The following is a 19034-nucleotide window of genomic DNA, read 5'->3' as shown; positions in this document are numbered from 1 at the left end:
CTCCAGTGAGTTTCTTTCTGAACGTGCCACGCTGTAATGACACATTCCCAGTGATGCTGCAACGCCTGGAGTGGGGGAACATGTAATTACTGTGTGACACGTTTATATAAGCGGATTACATTAAGAATGTGGCCAGACTGGAATTTATTCACGAGCCTTTGGATTAATGGTCGCATTTCCACCTCTGGGTCAGGCAATCCCGGTGAGTGGAGACTAGAATATGGTCTGTCAACACTGGGTTGATATCCGGTGAGGATCCAGTTCCTGACCGAGTGCCCACTGGCTCACGGGTTAGTATTCCTGCCTCTGAGACAAAAGTAAAACATCCCGAAGTTCTTGGTGCCAGCTAATCTCTGGGTCCTGAACTACCTTGTCCTGTCTCCTCCCCTTTTCCATCTCGATGATGCCCTGCGCTGTGGGCCGATGACCCTGAGCGATATTAGACACAAGGACAGAACGCGACAGACGACGAACAAGACTTCTTAAGTCACCTCAAATGCAAAGTACTGGAAATATGATAACAGAAAAAGCAAGAAACACACAGCCGGTCGGTCAGCGTCTGTGCGGAGAACAGACGGTCTACGTTTCAGGTAGGTATCTTTCTTCAGGACTGAAAAGTAAGCGCCAAGCAGGCATCAGCTATGGCTCAGTGGGGCGCTCTCTTGCTTCTGAGTCAGAAGGTCATGGGTTTAAGCCCCGTAATCCAGGCCGACACTCCCAGTGCAGTACTGAGGGAGTGCTGCACTTTTGGAGGCGCTGTCTTTCGGATGAGACATTAAACCGAGTCCTCGGGTGGACATAAAAGATCCCACAGCCACTATTTCAAAGATGAGTTCTCCCTGGTGTCCTGGCCAATATTTATCCCTCAACCAACATCATTATCTCATCATTGCTGTTTGTGGGATCTTGCTGTGCATTAATTTGGCTGCCACGTTTCCTACATTACAACAGTGACTACACCTCAGAAGTACTTCATTGGCTGTGAAGCTCTCTGGGACATCGTGAGGTCATGAAAGATGCTATAGAAATACAAGTTCTTTGTTTCTATATTAATACAATCAGAAAAAAAGGGGAATACACAAACAAAGAGGGAATGATGGAGTGTCACTGAGATGATGCATTTTAAAATGTGTATATATAATGCATATGTGTGTATGTATACAGTACACACAAAATAATTCTGAGTGTGTATATTTCTGATGTTGATTGGCCTGCCGCGTGCTACCCACTTTTTGTTTTTATTCCCCTCCTTGCCTTGCACCGTCATCACTTTTGTCATTTAATCACTCGTACCCTCCACCTTATCACAGACCTCCCCTTTTGTTCTTTCCTCCCCTCCCTCCCCCCCTTTCCCCCCCTCCCTCCCCCCCTCCCTCCCCCCCTTTCCCCCCCTCCCTCCCCCCCCCCTTCCCCTGGCTCTGTACTTGATTAAAAACTTTACCATCTTCCAGTTCTGACGAAGGGTCTTCGACCTGAAACCGTTAACTCTGTTTCTTTCTCCACAGATACCTGACCTGCTGAGCTGCTCCAGCATTTTGTCTTTATTTTGACTTCTTATTTAATTCCCTGTCCTCTTCTGAGAAAAGGAGGCAATAAAAAGATTTCAACCTGCGGTGATCCCCTTAATTCGCCTCCTTGGATCTTCTTTACGTTTCTCCAGGACACTGTGGCTTTGGAGGTGGCAGTGGGCGACTTTGCCTTGACGCGGATGATCCTTTCCTTGACCCCAATCATTCCGGACACTTTCGCTACCTGGATGGCAGTCAGGGTGCTGTCACCTGGTCGAAGGGCCAGACAAATCAACGTTAATCATCGGCAAACGTTATCAGAACGAAATTCCGCACATCGTGACCCGTCAGAATCGGCGCAGCTCCAACAGCACTCGAGAAGCTCGACACCATCCAGGACAAATCAGTCCGCTCGATCGGCAGCCCATCCACCACCTTAAACACCCACTCGTTCCCCCACCTTAAACACCCACTCGCTCCCCCACCTTAAACACCCACTCGCTCCCCTACCTTAAACACCCACTCGTTCCCCTACCTTAAACACCCACTCGCTCCCCTACCTTAAACACCCACTCGCTCCCCTACCTTAAACACCCACTCGTTCCCCCACCTTAAACACCCACTCGCTCCCCTACCTTAAACACCCACTCGCTCCCCCACCTTAAACACCCACTCGCTCCCCCACCTTAAACACCCACTCGCTCCCCTACCTTAAACACCCACTCGTTCCCCTACCTTAAACACCCACTCGCTCCCCTACCTTAAACACCCACTCGCTCCCCTACCTTAAACACCCACTCGCTCCCCTACCTTAAACACCCACTCGCTCCCCTACCTTAAACACCCACTCGTTCCCCCACCTTAAACACCCACTCGCTCCCCTACCTTAAACACCCACTCGCTCCCCCACCTTAAACACCCACTCGCTCCCCTACCTTAAACACCCACTCGCTCCCCCACCTTAAACACCCACTCGCTCCCCTACCTTAAACACCCACTCGCTCCCCTACCTTAAACACCCACTCGCTCCACCATCGGCGCACTGTGGCTGCAGTGTGTACCATCCAAAGGATGCACTGCAGCAACTCACCAAGGCTTCTTTGGAGAGTGGAGAGGAGAAGGGGGGAGAGCGAGGGGAGAGAAAGAGAGCGAGGGGAGAGAAAGAGAGCGAGGGGAGAGAAAGAGAGCGAGGGGAGAGAAAGAGAGCGAGGGGAGAGGGAGCGAGGGGAGAGGGAGCGAGGGGAGAGAGAAGAGAATGAGGGGAGAGAAAGAGAGAGCGAGCGAGGGGAGAGAGAGAGAGGGAGAGAGAGAGCGAGCGGAGAAAGAGAGGAGAGAGAGAGAGAGGGGAGAAAGAGAGGGGAGAAAGAGAGGGGAGAGAGAGAGAGGAAAGAGCGAGGGGAGAGAGAGAAAGAAGAGAGAGCGAGGGGAGAGAGAAGAGAGAGAGAGAGAGAACGAGGGGGGAGAGAGAGGAGAGAGCGAGGGGAGAGAGAGAGGAGAGAGCGAGAGATGGGGAAGAGCGGGAGGCAGTTATAATGGGACAGTCAGAGACAAGGAGAGAGATAGGGAAATCTACCACATTTCTAACCAGAAAAAACTCTGGTGAGGTTCTTTCTGAGACTGTGCCCGGGGAAGGGGAGATGGGGAGACTTGCCTGCCCACAGCACATATCAGCAATGCGAGAGGTGCTGTCCACAATCGTACATCTATTCTGCCAACAACAGACAGAATGCAGACTGTGAGTGACTCACACAGGGAGAGACAGCACCAACACTCCATGTACCCCAATGGCCTAGTGGATAAAGACCCCAGATCCAACCCCTGGCCTGTGCTAAATTAAACAACCTCAGTTAGGGTGGCAGTAGTGGCTTCGATTGACCCTTGGCTTCGGGGTGGGGGGGGGGGCGGGAAATCAGCCAGAAGCTCCCGAGCACTGCCCCAGCACTTTCCTGAAACGGATGAAAATGAAGGTGACTTTGAAAAGTGGAGAGTGAAAAATTCATGTGGAGAAGAATGTGGGAACAAAGGTTACCTGGTTTTATCGGATGATTGGTTCAATGCTGGAAAGTGTGTGTGCACACGCAGCATGAGCACTGAACGGTGATGCCTCCTGCAGCGGAACAGCCTCGCCCATTGCCATGATGTACAGCAAGCGTCCGACCTGCAGGATTGTGGGGAGATTGGGAATGGTCTCCCTGCTGCCAGTGTCCCGCTCCCATCACCCCGTCTACACGGTCTCACCGTCCCAGTACCTGTGATCATCACAACTCGGATTTCTGCCTTCAGAAGTTCGCTGAAAACTACCGAGGTAATTTTCTTCAGCTTGTTTTCCAAGATCACCAGGCCCGTGAAGGTCATGTTCTGCTCCACAAACTCCCTGAAACAAAGACAGACAATTGCAGTTTCTCCCCCCTCCTCTCCTGAAGGTGCCCTGAGTCACACGGGTGCTGTTACCCTCCAGTCACTCACCGAAGTGACCATCCTTCAGGTGTGAGCCCGGACAGAGTGGAGACAGGTGACTTCACCACGAGGGGCATCACATTGGAACCCAATGTACACACACCCACACGCACGTGTGCAAAAACACACCCACACGCACGTGCGCAAAAACACACCCACACACACGCGCAAAAACGCGCACACCCACACACGCGCACACCCAACACACGCGCGCACACCCAACACACGCGCGCACACCCAACACACGCGCGCACACCCAACACACATGTTCCAGCAGGCTTCAATGGATGGTGACCAGGAGCAGGAACCCTGGCTGATTTTTTTCCTCCCTAGCTCAGGGAGGCAGAGGCTCAGCAGTGTGGACCATCCACAGGATGCACTGCAGCATCTCGCCAAGGCTTCTTCGACAGCACCTCCCAAACCCGCGACCTCTACCACCTAGAAGGACAAGGGCAGCAGGCACATGGGAACAACACCACCTGCACGTTCCCCTCCAAGTCACACACCATCCCGACTTGGAAATATATCGGCCGTTTCCTTCATCGTCGTTGGGTCAAAATCCTGGAACTCCCTTCCTAACAGCACTGTGGGAGAACCTTCACCACATGGACTGCAGCGGTTCAAGGCGGCGGCTCACCACCACCTTCTCAAGGGCAATTAGGGATGGGCAATAAATGCCGGCTTCGCCAGCGTCGCCCACATCCCATGAACGAATTAAAAAAAAAGACTGGGGGATCGAGCTTGGGGCCTACCTGGCCTGTACACACTGACGCACCAACACTCACACGCATGCACACTCACTGCAACAACTCTATCAATCAGACCATTGCACACTAACATGCACTAACTGCAATAATGTACAACAATCACACACACAGTCCCAGCGCTGTGACACACTCATGCTGGTGGGTTCCTTATTGACCACAGGGTCACACTCACCTGTTCACGTTTTTTATGTCCGATTCTTTCAGTGAACCTTTGAATTCTCTGAATGCTAATCCAATGACACGGTAACCACGCTGTGTGAAACTTTCCATCACCTCCAGAAAATCATCGGGAACTGGTCGGAGAAAAGCACTGATCAGCAGTGGGTGTAATCAATATTACACCAAGAACCCGACAAGAGCACGTCAGGCAGAATAACGTGCTAGGGGCAGAGTGAGGGAAAGAGAGAAAGGAGAGAGGGTAAGGGAGAAGGAAAGAGGGAGAAGAAGGGAAAAAACAAAGAGGAAGGGGAATGACAGAGAAAAGGGAGAGAAAAAGAGACTTGGAGAAACGAAGGGGAGGAGGAGAGAAAGAGAGGAAGGGGAGGGGGGTAAAGAGAGAACCAGAGCGCGATTGAGAGAAATGAAGGGAGTGTGAAAAAGAGAAAAGGAGAGGGAAACGGTAGGCGAAAGAGAGAACGGAAGGGGAGAGGGAGATACGAAAGAGAGGAACGAAGGGGAGAGGGAGCAAGATGTAGAGGAAGGGGAGAGGGAAAGAGAGGTAGAGGGGAGCTGTATGTGGGGAGGGGGAGATGTAAACAGGGGAGCTGTATGTGGGGAGGGGGAGATGTGGAGAGGGGAGCTGTATGTGGGGAGGGGGAGGGGGAAATGTGGAGGGGGAGCTGTATGTGGGGAGGGGGAGATGTAAACAGGGGAGCTGTATGTGGGGAGGGGGAGATGTGGAGAGGGGAGCTGTATGTGGGGAGGGGGAGGGGGAAATGTGGAGGGGGAGCTGTATGTGGGGAGGGGGAGATGTGGAGAGGGGAGCTGTATGTGGGGAGGGGGAGGTGTAGAGAGGGGAACTGTATGTGGGGAGGGGGAGATGTGGAGAGGGGAGCTGTATGTAGGGAGGGGGAGATGTGGAGAGGGGAGTTGTATGTGGGGAGGGGGAGGTGTAGAGAGGGGAACTGTATGTGGGGAGGGGGAGATGTGGAGAGGGGAGCTGTATGTGGGGAGGGGGAGATGTGGAGAGGGGAGTTGTATGTGGGGAGGGGGAGATGTGGAGAGGGGAGCTGTATGTGGGGAGGGGGAGATGTGGAGAGGGGAGCTGTATGTGGGGAGGGGGAGATGTGGAGAGGGGAGCTGTATGTGGGGAGGGGGAGATGTGGAGAGGGGAGCTGTATGTGGGGAGGGGGAGGTGTAGAGAGGGGAACTGTATGTGGGGAGGGGGAGATGTGGAGAGGGGAGCTGTATGTGGGGAGGGGGAGATGTGGAGAGGGGAGTTGTATGTGGGGAGGGGGAGATGTGGAGAGGGGAGCTGTATGTGGGGAGGGGGAGATGTGGAGAGGGGAGTTGTATGTAGGGGTGGGGGGAGAGATGTAGAGATGGGAGTTTTATGTAGGGAGGGGGAGATGTGGAGAGGGGAGCTGTATGTGGGGAGGGGGAGATGTGGAGAGGGGAGCTGTATGTGGGGAGGGGGAGATGTGGAGAGGGGAGTTGTATGTAGGGGTGGGGGGAGAGATGTAGAGAGGGGAGCTGTATGTAGGCAGTGGGGGGAGATGTGGAGAGGGGAGCTGTATGTGGGGAGGGGGAGATGTGGAGAGGGGAGTTGTATGTGGGGAGGGGGAGATGTGGAGAGGGGAGTTGTATGTAGGGGTGGGGGGAGAGATGTAGAGAGGGGAGTTTTATGTAGGGAGGGGGAGATGTGGAGAGGGGAGCTGTATGTGGGGAGGGGGAGATGTGGAGAGGGGAGTTGTATGTAGGGAGGGGGAGATGTGGAGAGGGGAGTTGTATGTAGGGGTGGGGGGAGAGATGTAGAGAGGGGAGCTGTATGTGGGGAGGGGGAGATGTGGAGAGGGGAGCTGTATGTAGGGGTGGGGGGAGAGATGTAGAGAGGGGAGCTGTATGTAGGGGTGGGGGGAGAGATGTGGAGAGGGGAGTTGTATGTAGGGAGGGGGAGATGTGGAGAGGGGAGCTGTATGTAGGGGTGGGGGGAGAGATGTAGAGAGGGGAGCTGTATGTAGGGGTGGGGGGAGAGATGTGGAGAGGGGAGCTGTATGTAGGGAGGGGGAGATGTGGAGAGGGGAGCTGTATGTAGGCAGTGGGGGGAGAGATGTGGAGAGGGGAGATGTATGTAGGGGTGGGGGGAGAGATGTGGAGAGGGGAGTTGTATGTAGGGAGGGGGAGATGTGGAGAGGGGAGCTGTATGTAGGGGTGGGGGGAGAGATGTAGAGAGGGGAGCTGTATGTAGGGGTGGGGGGAGAGATGTAGAGAGGGGAGCTGTATGTAGGGGTGGGGGGAGAGATGTGGAGAGGGGAGCTGTATGTGGGGAGGGGGTGATGTGGAGAGGGGAGCTGTATGTAGGGGTGGGGGGAGAGATGTGGAGAGGGGAGTTGTATGTAGGGGTGGGGGGAGAGATGTGGAGAGGGGAGCTGTATGTAGGCAGTGGGGGGAGAGATGTGGAGAGGGGAGCTGTATGTAGGGAGGGGGGGGAGAGATGTGGAGAGGGGAGCTGTATCTAGGCAGTGGGGGGAGAGATGTGGAGAGGGGAGCTGTATGTAGGGGTGGGGGGAGAGATGTGGAGAGGGGAGCTGTATGTAGGGGTGGGGGGAGAGATGTGGAGAGGGGAGCTGTATGTAGGGGTGGGGGGAGAGATGTGGAGAGGGGAGCTGTATGTGGGGAGGGGGGAGAGATGTGGAGAGGGGAGCTGTATGTAGGGGTGGGGGGAGAGATGTAGAGAGGGGAGCTGTATGTAGGGGTGGGGGGAGAGATGTGGAGAGGGGAGCTGTATGTAGGGGTGGGGGAGAGATGTGGAGAGGGGAGCTGTATGTAGGGAGGGGGAGATGTGGAGAGGGGAGCTGTATGTAGGCAGTGGGGGGGTGGAGAGAGGGGAGCTGTATGTAGGCAGTGGGGGGGTGGAGAGAGGGGAACGGTATATACTGTACAATTATAGAATTTTTCAGCCAGCCTATTGGTCAGGAATTGTTCTCATGCAGTTTGACACTGAAACGTACGGCGGACGTGATTCGTTCCTACCTGACTCCTTGGTGCACAGTTTCACGATTGTCTCTGGAGCCCCTTTGCAGTATGCCACCAGGCTCTGCTCATCCAGGTTTTTAGCGATCACCGTCATCCGCTGAAGGGCTGAGGAAAAGGGAAACTGTCGGAGAATTCCTATCCCAGAGCGAAAACGGCAAACCTGGAAAAAAGGACAGGAGGCAGTATTCAGGTGACAGAGAGAAAGAGAGAGAGAGAGAGAAAGAAAGAAAAAGAGAGAGAGAGAGAAAGAAAGAGAGAGAGAGAGAGAGAGAAGTGGACAGAGAGAGAGAAAGAGACGGAAAAAGAGAGTAAACACGGACAGATAGAGAGAGACAGGGACAGGAGAGGAAAAAGATGGATAGAGAGAAAGAGAGAGGAGAGGACAGGGAGAGAAGACAGAGACACAGACAGGATGTGACAGAAAGAGAGTGAGAGAAAGAGGGGGCGAGAGAGAGAGAAAGAGGGGGAGAGAGAGAGAAAGAGGGGGAGAGAGAGAGAAAGAGGGGGAGAGACAGAGAAAGAGGGGGAGAGACAGAGAAAGAGGGGGAGAGACAGAGAAAGAGGGGGAGCGACAGAGAAAGAGGGGGAGAGACAGTGAAAGAAGGGGAGAGAGAGAGAAAGAGGGGGAGAGACAGAGAAAGAGGGGGAGAGACAGAGAAAGAGGGGGAGAGAGAGAGAAAGAGGGGGAGGGGGAGAGACAAAGAGGGGGAGAGACAAAGAGGGGGAGAGACAAAGAGGGGGAGAGAGAGAGAAAGAGGGGGAGAGAGAAAGGCAGAGGGAAAGACAGGAGAGGTCAGAGAGAAACAAAGACAGATAGACAGACAATGATGCATCAAAGGCAGAGGGCAACACAGTGAGACAGAAAGATGGAGAGAGAGAAAGCGAAGGACTGGCAGAGATGGAAAGAGCAACAGAGACAGAAGAGGACAGAAACAAAAACAAAAAGCAAGACAGAGTTGAAAAGGCAGCCATTAAGAAGAGTGCTCTCCAATGGCCCTGTGAGTAAAGGCACCGGTCAGTGTGCAGTGGAGAAGCTGCTTGACTCACCATCCCACTGGTTGTTGCGATGTTGGAGTTGGAGTTTAGGGTTGGTTTAACAATTATCAGTGGATTGGCCCGTTTCAATCTTCTTGCCTGGGAAACCATTTCCTCCAGAACCTTCAGAGAAAATATCAATAAATATTCTGCCCCTGAAGGAGATGCCCCTGCATCTTCGAGCAGCCAAAATGATTTCCCAGTGGCTGTGAGTGGACTGGTCACTCCAGATGTTAGGCACGTCCTGGTGGCTGTGAGTGGACTGGTCACTCCAGATGTTAGACACGTCCTAGTGGCTGTGTGAGTGGACTGGTCACTCCAGATGTTCGGCACGTCCTAGTGGCTGTGTGAGTGGACTGGTCACTCCAGATGTTAGGCACGTCCTAGTGGCTGTGTGAGTAGACACATCCTAGTGGCTGTGGGAATGAACTGGTCACTCTAGGTGTTAGGCCTATCTGGGGGATACCAAGTGGTCTGGTCACTCCAGATGTTAGTCCTGTCATGGGGCTACGTGAGTGGACTGGTCACTCCAGATGTTAGTAGGGTTGCTACCTCTGGTTGGAGGCATACCTGGAGATTGATCATGTGACGTTTTAATCACATGTCATCTGACCATGTGATGTCTGATCACTTGACGTCTGTGAATGTTATTGCATCTCTCCCCCTATCTCCTTGGACTCTGGTTTGAATTCCGATTCTGTGTAAAGGTGATGAACTGTGAACCAGGAGCCTGAATCAGAGCCGATCTGTTCTTGGACTTCACACATCAAAAGCGGGCGGCACAGACTGACCTGAACCAAACCGAGAGATCACACAAAGGGCAGCGGGCTCAGTGTTTGGGGCAATTCTCACAGGGCACATCGTCCTAAACTCAGCTCAGCACCAACATTTCTAAACCACCCCCTGAGCTCGGACTCAATAAAGGAAGGTTTTCATAGAATGATAGAAATTACAGCCCAGGAGGAGGCCAATCTGCCCCCAGTGCTCTCTCCTCGAACCCCATTCCCCCCAGATCCTTTTATATTTCTCCTTTCAAACCATTATCCCATTCCCTTTTAAATGATGTTCTTGTCTCTACCTCAATAGCCCCTTGTGGTGAAGCATCCCATGGTATAATAGTCCTTAGTTCAAGAACTTTCCTTCTCCCATCCCCCTTGGTTCTTCCAGTGAGAATCCTCAGTTCCCCATTCGCCCACCAGTGGAAACAATCTTTCCCTGTTTACCCACTGTAAGGTCCCCGGGTTTCACTCGCCCCTTTACTGGCTGCTCCTCTCTCAGCACCGCTCCCACTCACCACATTGTGCTGCTGCTCCTGGCTGCGCAGGAAGTGCTGGTCCCCATGCCAACCACCAGTCTCCCTCTCTCCCCCGTCCCCCCAGTCGTCCTCTCTCCCCCGTCCCCCCAGTCTCCCTCCCTCCCCCGTCCCCCAAGTCCCTCCCTCCCTCCCCCGTCCCCCCAGTCCCTCCCTCCCTCCCCCGTCCCCCCAGACCCTCCCTCCCTCCCCCGTCCCCCCAGTCCCTCCCTCTCTCCCCCGTCCCCCCAGTCTCCCTCCCTTCCCGTCCCCCCAGTCACTCCCTCCCTCCCCCGTCCCCCCAGTCTCTCCCTCTCTCCCCCGTCCCCCCAGTCTCTCCCTCTCTCCCCCGTCCCCCCAATCCTTCCCTCTCTCCCCCGTCCCCCCAGTCTCCCTCTCTCCCCCGTCCCCCCAGTCTCTCCCTCTCTCCCCCGTCCCCCCAGTCTCTCCCTCTCTCCCCCGTCCCCCCAGTCTCTCCCTCTCTCCCCCGTCCCCCCAGTCTCTCCCTCTCTCCCCCGTCCCCCCAGTCTCTCCCCCGTCCCCCCAGTCTCTCCCTCTCTCCCCCGTCCCCCCAGTCTCTCCCTCTCTCCCCCCGTCCCCCCAGTCTCTCCCTCTCTCCCCCGTCTCCCTCACTCCTCCCCGACTCCCGACTGTTCTGCTCTCTGCGGCGGCAGCCAGTGATGTAACAGAACAGGGGATACACTGCTGTGGCAGGAAATTTAAAGAGCAAAGATCTTCTGGGCTGCAAGCAGCAGTTCCCAAGAGATCCAGGCCCCATTCCGGGAGACTCCCGGGCAATCCAGGAACATTGGTAACTCTAGGAGATAGGCCTGTCGTGGGGATAGGTGTTGGACTGCTCACTCTCAGTGGTTTTTGAAGAGGTACGAACCCAGTTGGTTGCTCGAAATATGGTCAAATCCAATGGATCGCCCTGTAGTGTGGTCTGGGAAGAGGCAAGGGTTAGGGAATGACAGGTTGCCATGGCAGCCAGCACCTCATCCTCATTAAACACGTGCATTTTCAGGTCCTCGTTACTGTAGATGAAGCTGAAAATTCAGAAACAAAGAAAGAGAGAGAGAGAGACAATCAAACAGAAGCAGAGATAACTGACAATACTGGATCTGTCAATCAGTGGGGTCTGTCTATGGGGTATGTGTCTATCAGTGGGGTCTGTCTATAGGGGATGTGTCTATCAGTGGGGTCTGTCTATAGGGGATGTGTCTATCAGTGGGGTCTGTCTATCGGGGATGTGCCTATCAGTGGGGTCTGTCTATAGGGGGATGTGTCTATCAGTGGGGTCTGTCTATAGGGGATGTGTCTATCAGTGGGGTCTGTCTATAGGGGATGTGTCTATCAGTGGGGTCTGTCTATAGGGGGATGTGTCTATCAGTGGGGTCTGTCTATAGGGGATGTGTCTATCAGTGGGGTCTGTCTATGGGGTATGTGTCTATCAGTGGGGTCTGTCTATAGGGGATGTGTCTATCAGTGGGGTCTGTCTATAGGGGATGTGTCTATCAGTGGGGTCTGTCTATAGGGGATGTGTCTATCAGTGGGGTCTGTCTATGGGGGATGTGTCTATCAGTGGGGTCTGTCTATAGGGGATGTGTCTATCAGTGGGGTCTGTCTATAGGGGATGTGTCTATCAGTGGGGTCTGTCTATAGGGGATGTGTCTATCAGTGGGGTCTGTCTATAGGGGGATGTGTCTATCAGTGGGGTCTGTCTATAGGGGATGTGTCTATCAGTGGGGTCTGTCTATGGGGTATGTGTCCATCAGTGGGGTCTGTCTATAGGGGATGTGTCTATCAGTGGGGTCTGTCTATAGGGGATGTGTCTATCAGTGGGGTCTGTCTATGGGGGATGTGTCTATCAGTGGGGTCTGTCTATAGGGGATGTGTCTATCAGTGGGGTCTGTCTATGGGGGATGTGTCTATCAGTGGGGTCTATCTATAGGGGATGTGTCTATCAGTGGGGTCTGTCTATAGGGGATGTGTCTATCAGTGGGGTCTGTCTATGAGGGATGTGTCTATCAGTGGGGTCTGTCTATAGGGGATGTGTCTATCAGTGGGGTCTGTCTATGGGGGATGTGTCTATCAGTGGGGTCTGTCTATAGGGGATGTGTCTATCAGTGGGGTCTGTCTATAGGGGATGCTTCTATCAGTGGGGTCTGTCTATAGGGGATGTGTCTATCAGTGGGGTCTGTCTATCGGGGATGTGTCTATCAGTGGGGTCTGTCTATAGGGGATGTGCCTATCAGTGGGGTCTGTCTATGGGGGATGTGTCTATCAGTGGGGTCTGTCTATAGGGGATGTGTCTATCAGTGGGGTCTGTCTATCGGGGATGTGTCTATCAGTGGGGTCTGTCTATAGGGGATGCGTCTATCAGTGGGGTCTGTCTATCGGGGATGTGTCTATCAGTGGGGTCTGTCTATAGGGGATGTGCCTATCAGTGGGGTCTGTCTATGGGGGATGTGTCTATCAGTGGGGTCTGTCTATAGGGGATGTGTCTATCAGTGGGGTCTGTCTATCGGGGATGTGTCTATCAGTGGGGTCTGTCTATGGGGGATGTGTCTATCAGTGGGGTCTGTCTATAGGGGATGTGTCTATCAGTGGGGTCTGTCTATAGGGGATGTGCCTATCAGTGGGGTCTGTCTATGGGGGATGTGTCTATCAGTGGGGTCTGTCTATAGGGGATGTGTCTATCAGTGGGGTCTGTCTATAGGGGATGTGTCTATCAGTGGGGTCTGTCTATAGGGGATGTGTCAATCAGTGGGGTCTCTCTATAGGGGATGTGTCTATCAGTGGGGTCTGTCTATAGGGGATGTGTCTATCAGTGGGGTCTGTCTATAGGGGATGTGTCTATCAGTGGGGTCTGTCTATAGGGGATGTGTCTATCAGTGGGGTCTGTCTATAGGGGATGTGTCTATTAGTGGGGTCTGTCTATGGGGGGATGTGTCAATCAGTGGGGTCTGTCTATAGGGGATGTGTCTATCAGTGGGGTCTATCTATAGGGGATGTGTCTATCAGTGGGGTCTGTCTATAGGGGATGTGTCTATCAGTGGGGTCTGTCTATAGGGGATGTGCCTATCAGTGGGGTCTGTCTATGGGGGGATGTGTCTATCAGTGAGGTCTGTCTATAGGGGGATGTGTCTATCAGTGGGGTCTGTCTATGAGGGATGAGTCTATCAGTGGGGTCTGTCTATAGGGGGATGTGTCTATCAGTGGGGTCTGTCTATGGGGGGATGTGTCTATCAGTGGGGTCTGTCTATGGGGGATGTGTCTATCAGTGAGGTCTGTCTATGGGGGGATGTGTCTATCAGTGGGGTCTGTCTATGGGGGATGTGTCTATCAGCGAGGTCTGTCTATGGGGGGATGTGTCTATCAGTGGGGTCTGTCTATAGGGGATGTGTCTATCAGTGGGGTCTGTGCCTATCAGTGGGGTCTGTCTATAGGGGATGTGCCTATCAGTGGGGTCTGTCTATAGGGGATGTGTCTATCAGTGGGGTCTGTCTATGGGGGATGTGTCAATCAGTGGGGTCTGTCTATGGGGGATGTGTCTATCAGTGGGGTCTGTCTATAGGGGGATGTGTCAATCAGTGGAGTCTATCAGGGAGGCATATCTATTTGGGGGAAGGGGGATATCTATCTGAGAATGAGGTTCCTCTATCGGACGGGACATCTATCAATGCAGTTTATCCGTCAATGGAATTAGTGTATCGGGGAGCCAGCTTGCTCCTGTCCCTGTATGACAACCAGTGGGCAGGTTCTACACTATCTCTCTGAGATCAAATTACTTTCCAACGTACTCACTTTTTATTTTTAGCTCGAACGACGCCAAATAAATCCATTCCATTTTCTGTCAAGGTCCCAGTCTTTAAAGGGCAAAGAAACAGAAATTGAGTTGAGTATTGGTGGATCTCCCACGCTGTTGTTCGCAGCGAGACGGAGGCTACGTACTGGTGGGTTTTAACTCTAACCGCCCGCAGGTAAACTGTTAAAATCCGCCGGCCGACTTCCCTGCCTGGATCATGCCGTTGCCGAATTTTTACCGGTACTTCTGGACAGGGGTCTAGGCTGCCCGCCCGCCCAAAGCCGGGGGGGTCCTTCCTCAAATATGCAGATCGGGTTTCCGATGGCATCATTGGGTCCCGACTGCAATTTAACTCCGGCTTGTGGCTGTTCCCGTTGGGTGAAGGCCTGTCACACGAGGATCGGAAGCAGAAGGGGCCGCTCAGGCTAAGTTTTTCACTCTCCTTTGTTGGGGGGTGGGGGGCCTGGAGTTAGCAGGGGATGCTCCTCTGGCCCCCACAAGGAAAGTTTAGGCCTCCCCTGCCCCGGACTCCCCCACCACATCCCTATGCCCTGGAGTACTGAGGGAGTCCCGCGCTGCCGTCTTTCGGATGGAACGTTAAATCTCTCAGGTGGACGTAAAAGATCCCACGGTTACTACTATTTCGAAGAAGAGCAGGGGAGTTCGCCCCGGTGTCCTGGGCCAATATATCTGGTCATTTATCTCATTGCTGTTTGTGGGATCTTGCTGTGCCCAAACTGGCTGCCGCGTTTCCTACATTACAACAGTGACCACACTTCAAAAAGTACTTCATTGGCTCCTCTAGCGGGGGTGGCGGGAAGGGAGGGAAGGCAAGAAACAAAAACCCTCGAGCAAACCTTGTCGAAGCAGACCAGGTTCAGTTGTCCGCAGAGGTTGATTCGGTGTGGACTGATACAGTAGATCCCCCGTCTTTTTAAGCGTCTCTGGGCGTAAACGACACCAACCGTCACCGCAGCTGGCAGCGCTGGTGGAACGACGATGGTGATCACATCAAAGGCTTTCAGAAGGATCTCAGGAATGGGCTCCTGTGAACAGCAATGGGGACGTCTCCAGGATCACACATTAACAGGGATCAGGTCGCAAATGGAAAAATAATCAGTGCAATGGATTTCACCTTCTGTATCTAGCCCCAGGGTGCACCAGTCTGGACTCTGACTGAGAAGGAGCACCTTGCCAACAGAACTGAGAGGCTCCTATGTCCAGGCACCCGTAGCAGCCTGCAGACAGAGACCCTCACCAGGAGAGGTAGCCCTATGTGCAGAACAGAGACACCCTGCGTGCAGAACACCCAGTATATAGAAAAGAGACACCTCTGTATACAGAAGAGACCTCCCTGGATACTGAACTAAATGTGAGGTAATCCAGTGGTTACTTTTTGTGTTCATTTTTTGTACCATTGCTTTGCCTGGTTCCTGTTCACACTGCATGTGATCTAAGAGGGGTGCCCGCAGTGTGAGTGCCCCAGACTGAACTCACGTCACTGCACCAACCTCTCGCCACAACCGGACTGGACTGAACACTCACCCCTCGGATGGAACTGATGATGATCGTGTAAACGAATCCCAGGACCGCCGCCAGCACCAAACAGACCACGAAACGTTTTGCGTCGCGGAAGAGCTTGAAATCGACAGGTTTGGGGAAGAGAATGGACCTGACCAGCTGGCCTTTGGTTGTAAGAAAGCCTGGCGATGAGGGAAAAAGAGAGCGAAACGATACTGGGCTGTTGGAGAGACGCGCGGGGGTTATGTTTGTCGCATAAGCGAAGGGATATCTGTGTTTTTTTTCTCCCGAAGGCGCTGACTCTCGCTGGGGTTCGGGTTCGACGGGCACCAGCCGGCCTCTGGTATTACACTCAAGTAGTCGTTCTTTATGTGCGAGTCTAGACACTTGGTGTCAGCAGGATATTCAACTGCAATGGGCATCACAGCCAAGCCCAGTCCTGCCCCCCACCCGATATCCACACAGGAGCCACTTGACGCTCATCAGGATTTTTCCTCTGCCTATCCCAGGGGCTCTGAGACCAATTGTAGTCCCTACTGATGCCCTGGCTGAGGTCAGTTAATTCACCACGAACTGGGGTTAAACCTAGGACTTTCCCGGTCTGTAGGCTTCTGTATCATACTGTCTATGTCCCATTCGCTGTTAAGGCAGCTCCCCATTAAATGCACCCAATGGTGGGGGAAGTGGGGGAGAGAAGGACTCAAAAAGGCATGGGGTCCTGATTTCAGCCTGGCATCTTTGCATCAGCAGGAGGGGGTCAACGTCCAAAACTGGAGTTTGGAAAATAGGATCATTAGGAACAGGAGGAGACCATTCAGCCCCTCGAGCCTGTTCCACCATTCAATTAGATCATGGCTGATCTGATCCCCAACCCCATTTACCCGCCTTTGCTCCACATCCTTTGATGCCCTTACCCAACAAAAATCTATCAATCTCAGTCTTGAAAGCTCCAATTGACCCCCAGCATCCACAGCTTTTTTTTTGGGGGGGGGGAGGGGGGGAGAGTTCCAGATTTCTACTGCCCTTAGTGTGAAAAAGAACTTCCTGATTTCGCTTCAGATCGGCCTGGCTCTAAGTTTAAGTTTATGTCCCCTTTGTTCTTGATTTCTCCCCCAGAGGAAATAGCTTCTCTGTATCTACCCCATCGAATCCTTTTAACATTTTAAACCCCTCGATCACATCACCCCTCAATCTCCCTTACTCGAGGGGAATACAAGCCTGGTCTGTGCAACCTGTCCTTGTAATTTAACCCCCTAAGCCCTGATGTGATTCTGGGCTGCCTTGGATTTTAATGATTGTTCCCGTTCCGTGGCGGGATTGGGGATCGAGCCCTCACCTGTGCGGATCACGACCGCCTTCACATAGTGCTCGTAGGGCCGGACCTGGATGATCAGCGTCCCACAGAACAGCACGTGGCGCTTGTAGTCCTCCAGTCTGAAGATAGGGTCGTTGTAGTTTCCTGCTTCACAAATATCGGGCAGCGGAGTCTTGGTCACCGGCACGCTCTCTCCTAGACAGATACCACAAACCAGAACAAAAAAAACAAAATCAGGTTTCCCCCGATTTATTTTTTGATTGTTTGTTTCGCTGACCTACATTGGCTCCCGGTCCGGCAACCCCTCGATTTTAAAATTCTCATCCTTGTGTTCAAATCCCTCCATGGCCTCGCTCCCCTCCCTATCTCTGCATCCTCCTCCGGCCCCTACAACCCTCCGAGATCTCTGCGCTCCTCCAATTCTGGCCTCTTGCTCATCCTCCGATTTCCTTCGTTCCACCATTGGCGGCCGTGCCTTCAGCTGCCTCGGCCCTAAGCTCTGGAATTCCCTCCCTTAAACCTCTCCGCCTCTCTCTCCTCCTTTAAGTCGCACCTTAAAACCTACCTCTTTGACTAGGTCACCTGTCCTAATATCTCCTTATGTGGCTCGATGTCAAATTTTGTTTGATAATCGCTCCTGTGAAGCGCCTTGGGACGTTTTACTACGTTAAAGGCGCTATATAAATGCAAGTAATTGCTGTTGTTGTTTTATTTCTGCGTTCCTCTGACTCTGGCCTCTTGTGTACAGTCTTATCATTGGTGGCCATGCCTTCGGAATCTAGGCCCCCACGCTCCCTAAACCCCTCCACTTCTTTAAGACCCTCGTTAAAACCCACCTCTCTGACCAAGCGCCTTCTTGGCTCAGTATCCATTTTCCTCACGTCCCTGCGAAGCACCTTGGACCATTTTTCACGATTATGGGCAAGGCTGCATTTTTACCTGTGCCTGCATGCCCTGGGTCCTTCCAGGTCTGCAGGTTGCACATTTTTTCCAGATGGACATTGTACAGATAACTCTCTCCCAAATATTCCTTCCCCTTCCATTTCCGTCTGGCTGATCAGCTCTTTTTCTTGCACTTCCTTGTTTAGACACGGAACCATAGAAATTTCCAGCACAGCAGGAGGCCATTTGGCCCATTGAGACTGTCCTGGCTCTTTGCCAGAGCAATCCAAAAACCAATCCCACTGCCCTTCTCTCTCCTCAGCCTTGTATCTTCCTCTGCTTCAAATATTAATCCTATTTGTTGCTTAAAAGATCGAATGGTCTTTGCTTTAACCACTCCCTGTGGCAAAGCATTCCATGCCTAACCTCTCTCCTCACTCTCTCTAAATTGATGATCCCTCATCACTGACCCCCCTACCAGAGGAAACAGTCTTTTAATAACTGCTATTAAATCTCCTACGTGATTCACAGCGACCAGGATGTGACTTCTATTTTTCTCTCTTCCCTTGAAAGAAAAGAAAGACTTGCATTTCTACAGCGCCCTTCATGACCTCAGGACGTCCCAAAGCGCTTTACAGCCAATGAAGTACTTTTTGAAGCGTAGTCACTGTTGTAATATAGGAAATGCAGCAGCCAATTTGCGCACAGCAAGATCCCACAGACAGCAATGTGATAATGACCGGACAATCTGTTTTAGTGATATTGGTTGAGCAATAAATATTGGCCAGGACACCGGGGAGAACTTCTTTGAAATAGTGGCCATGGGATCTTTACACCCACCCGAGAGCGTAGACAGGGCCTCGGTTTAACGTCTCATCCGAAAGATGGCATCTCCGACAGTGCAGCGCTCCCTCAGTACTGACCCTCCGACAGTGCAACACTCCGTCAGTACTGATCCTCCGACAGCGCTGCACTCACTGAGTACTGACCCTCCGACAGTGCAACACTCCGTCAGTACTGATCCTCCGACAGCGCTGCACTCACTGAGTACTGACCCTCCGACAGTGCAACACTCCGTCAGTACTGATCCTCCGGCAGTGCTGCACTCCCTCAGTACTGACCCTCCGACAGTGCTGCACTCCCTCAGTACTGACCCTCCGACAGTGCAGCGCTCCCTCAGTACTGACCCTCCGACAGTGCCGCACTCCCTCAGTACTGACCCTCCGACAGTGCCGCACTCCCTCAGTACTGACCC

General features: G+C 53.0%; 1 protein-coding gene across 4 annotated transcripts in view; it reads right to left on the bottom strand.

The window, feature by feature from the left end:
* LOC137302531 (polyamine-transporting ATPase 13A3-like) overlaps positions 1 to 19034 on the bottom strand; it is a 47519-nt gene that overhangs the window by 16414 nt on the left and 12071 nt on the right. For all 4 annotated transcript variants that reach the window (XM_067972268.1, XM_067972270.1, XM_067972271.1 and 1 more), the window contains exons 9-18: positions 16919 to 17092; positions 15607 to 15764; positions 14919 to 15107; positions 14061 to 14122; positions 11143 to 11299; positions 8975 to 9085; positions 7925 to 8087; positions 4905 to 5025; positions 3758 to 3882; positions 1609 to 1778 (exon numbers count right to left, since the gene is read on the bottom strand). In XM_067972268.1, the coding sequence (XP_067828369.1) occupies positions 1609 to 1778; positions 3758 to 3882; positions 4905 to 5025; positions 7925 to 8087; positions 8975 to 9085; positions 11143 to 11299; positions 14061 to 14122; positions 14919 to 15107; positions 15607 to 15764; positions 16919 to 17092 (1430 nt within the window). The remainder of the gene's footprint in view (positions 1 to 1608; positions 1779 to 3757; positions 3883 to 4904; positions 5026 to 7924; positions 8088 to 8974; positions 9086 to 11142; positions 11300 to 14060; positions 14123 to 14918; positions 15108 to 15606; positions 15765 to 16918; positions 17093 to 19034) is intronic.

This window comes from Heptranchias perlo, chromosome 35, assembly GCF_035084215.1.
Source record: "Heptranchias perlo isolate sHepPer1 chromosome 35, sHepPer1.hap1, whole genome shotgun sequence".
Taxonomy (NCBI): Eukaryota; Metazoa; Chordata; class Chondrichthyes; order Hexanchiformes; family Hexanchidae; genus Heptranchias; species Heptranchias perlo.
The sequence above is the reverse complement of the archived record's forward strand: the minus strand, read 5'-3'. Positions and strand labels throughout refer to the sequence as shown.